Source organism: Penaeus japonicus, unplaced genomic scaffold (genome assembly GCF_977035675.1).
Source record: "Penaeus japonicus unplaced genomic scaffold, GWHDUDI00000001_assembly GWHDUDI00000042, whole genome shotgun sequence".
Lineage (NCBI taxonomy): Eukaryota > Metazoa > Arthropoda > Malacostraca > Decapoda > Penaeidae > Penaeus > Penaeus japonicus.
This window is the reverse complement of record NW_028234444.1, coordinates 2,395,803-2,397,982: the sequence shown is the minus strand read 5'-3', so window position 1 is coordinate 2,397,982 and position 2,180 is coordinate 2,395,803. Positions and strand designations below refer to the sequence as shown.

The 2,180-nt window shown below is 36.2% G+C and overlaps 1 protein-coding gene across 1 annotated transcript; it reads right to left on the bottom strand.

Moving 5' to 3' along the window:
• Window positions 1-359: 359 nt before the first annotated feature.
• On the bottom strand, window positions 360-1,361 carry LOC147466611 (uncharacterized). Its single transcript, XM_086534798.1, has 3 exons — window positions 1,350-1,361; window positions 883-1,032; window positions 360-742 (listed from the first exon to the last, which is right to left on the bottom strand). The coding sequence occupies exons 1-3, from the start codon at window positions 1,359-1,361 to the stop codon at window positions 458-460; spliced, it is 447 nt and encodes a 148-aa protein (XP_086390924.1). The 3' UTR covers window positions 360-457.
• Between the last annotated feature and the right edge of the window lie 819 nt (window positions 1,362-2,180).

Genomic DNA, 2,180 nt, shown 5'->3' with positions numbered 1-2,180 from the left:
GTTAATACTATGTAAATACTATACATTTAAATAGAATAACCATTGTAATTAATGGAATAAAGTATTTTGAATCTGAATGTCATTTTTCTTTTTTTCGTTTCTTTTATTTTATTTTATTTTTATTGACTTTGTTCTTGTTGTCGTTGTTTGCCATTTTTCCACTGAATGTTGGTAAGATTCCTTTAACTTTTTATATAATTTTGTTTTATTCTAAATGTTATTTGTTTTTTCATCAAGAGGTATCAAACGAATATCAACAGTTCGTCTAACTCACTTCTATTTCTGTCTTGAAATCAGGCATGTGTAAGACTATCTGATAGATTCGGTTTTTTCATTTGATGCTTCAATAAAGTTTCAGATTTATGAAAAATATCTTTATTTCATATATGAGAAAATAAATAATTCGTTAGATACATGTTCCTGACATATATTAACTTATATCAATATTTCTCTGTATTTAGGCATAGGTTGGGGGAGGTGGAGCGTAGGCGGGGGGAGCGGGCTTGTAGGCGGGCTTGTACTCGGGCTTGTACTCGGGGTACTGAGCCTCGCCCTCGTAGGTGACCTCAGCTACGAGACCGTCGCCGTTGTCCACGTATTTGACGATCTGCTTGCGGCCGTCGGGGAGGTCCACGGTGTAGCTGCCCTCGGTCTTGTAGCCGTCGCGGGACTCCGAGTGGCCGAAGTTGGCGCCGGAGTAGTCATCGGCGACACCGTAGTTGTAGTTGTACTTCGCGGGAACCTGGACAGATGAAAGAATGATTAAAGATGTTGTTCTTGTATTTTAAAATGTATTCCTTTTCTATTTCGGGTCCAATCTTGACAACAGAGTAACATGCTTTCAAAATTAACAATCATAATCCAGAGTTTAGAAATACTTACTTCAGGGTGTTCGGGCTCGTAGTGTTTGGGGGCGTGGTAGGCGGGTTCAGGGGCGTGGTAGGGTGCAGGGGCGTAGGCGGGGGGAGGAGGGGCGTACACTGGGGCCTTGTCGCACAGAGCGACGACAGCCACGCAGGCGAGGACGGCGACCTGTCAAAACAGAAAGAAAGCCGACCTATATGCGTGTATAATGAAATGGGAAAGCACGCACTTGACCTTTGCCTGAGTGTAAGGGGGAAAATGGAATAAAAGGCTAGGCTAACAAGTGGAAGGAAAACGGGAAGGGTCTAAAAACTGACAAAAGTCAAAGACGATATTCATGAAAAAGAAGAGAAAAAATAGTATAAATACATAACTGTCCTAATAAAAAAATAGATAACTAGGTATTCACTGCTGTAAATCCATCTGTTGGTAAATTCATCCACAAATTAAAAGTCTTCCTTTCGATTCACAGGAGGATTTCGTACCTTGAGAGACATGGTTAGTGAGTGTGTGATGGTTAGTGGTTGACACTTCCCCTTATATATGTCGGGTGCGTGGGTGTGTTCATCCGTTGACTCTGCTGTAGACCTTTCTCTTATAGTCTGAATGGATGATTACTGAGCCCTTGAAATGGCTTATTGGTAATCGTTAATGAGATAATGGACATTCTCTCTAGACTTTTTCTTTTCATTAATACATTATGTAAGTATATTCACATATATATTATATGTTTATGAAGATGATGGATATTGTTTTCTTTAGTACATTATGTAAGTATACTCTGAGATACATTAGGGTATATCTATATAGATATTAGTGTTTATATATCTAAATAATATCCTTTCTAAACATATACTGCTATGATCAATGATTTTGTGTCATGAGTTATAAATTGAATGTAGATGACTTTCAGAAAAAAAAAACAGTGGAAACAAAGTATAAATAATTTTCAGATCAATTACTTGACTCGTATTTATGGAACTGAATTAGGTGAATTGTCGAAATTATAAATCATTGAATTTTGAACTAGCAAGCATAGATAATCAAGATGAGTATATATATATATATATAAATATATATATATATATATATACATATATATACATATATGTATATTTCTATCTATACATCTATATATCTTTCTATCTATGTATATGTATATATTTAAATAGATAGATAGATAAGTACATATAGATATAGATAAATATATAAATACATGATATACAAGTGGTAAGTTTATGAGTTAGGAAATCGTCTGGTTTGCCAGCCGACGGACAGCTAGTAACATACATGCACTCATACACGCACATACACAC

Coding starts and splice junctions, on each gene's coding strand:
- LOC147466611 (XM_086534798.1), bottom strand. Junction 743..882: donor ACGAGCCCGAACACCCTGAA/GTAAGTATTTCT, acceptor TCATCTGTCCAG/GTTCCCGCGAAGTACAACTA.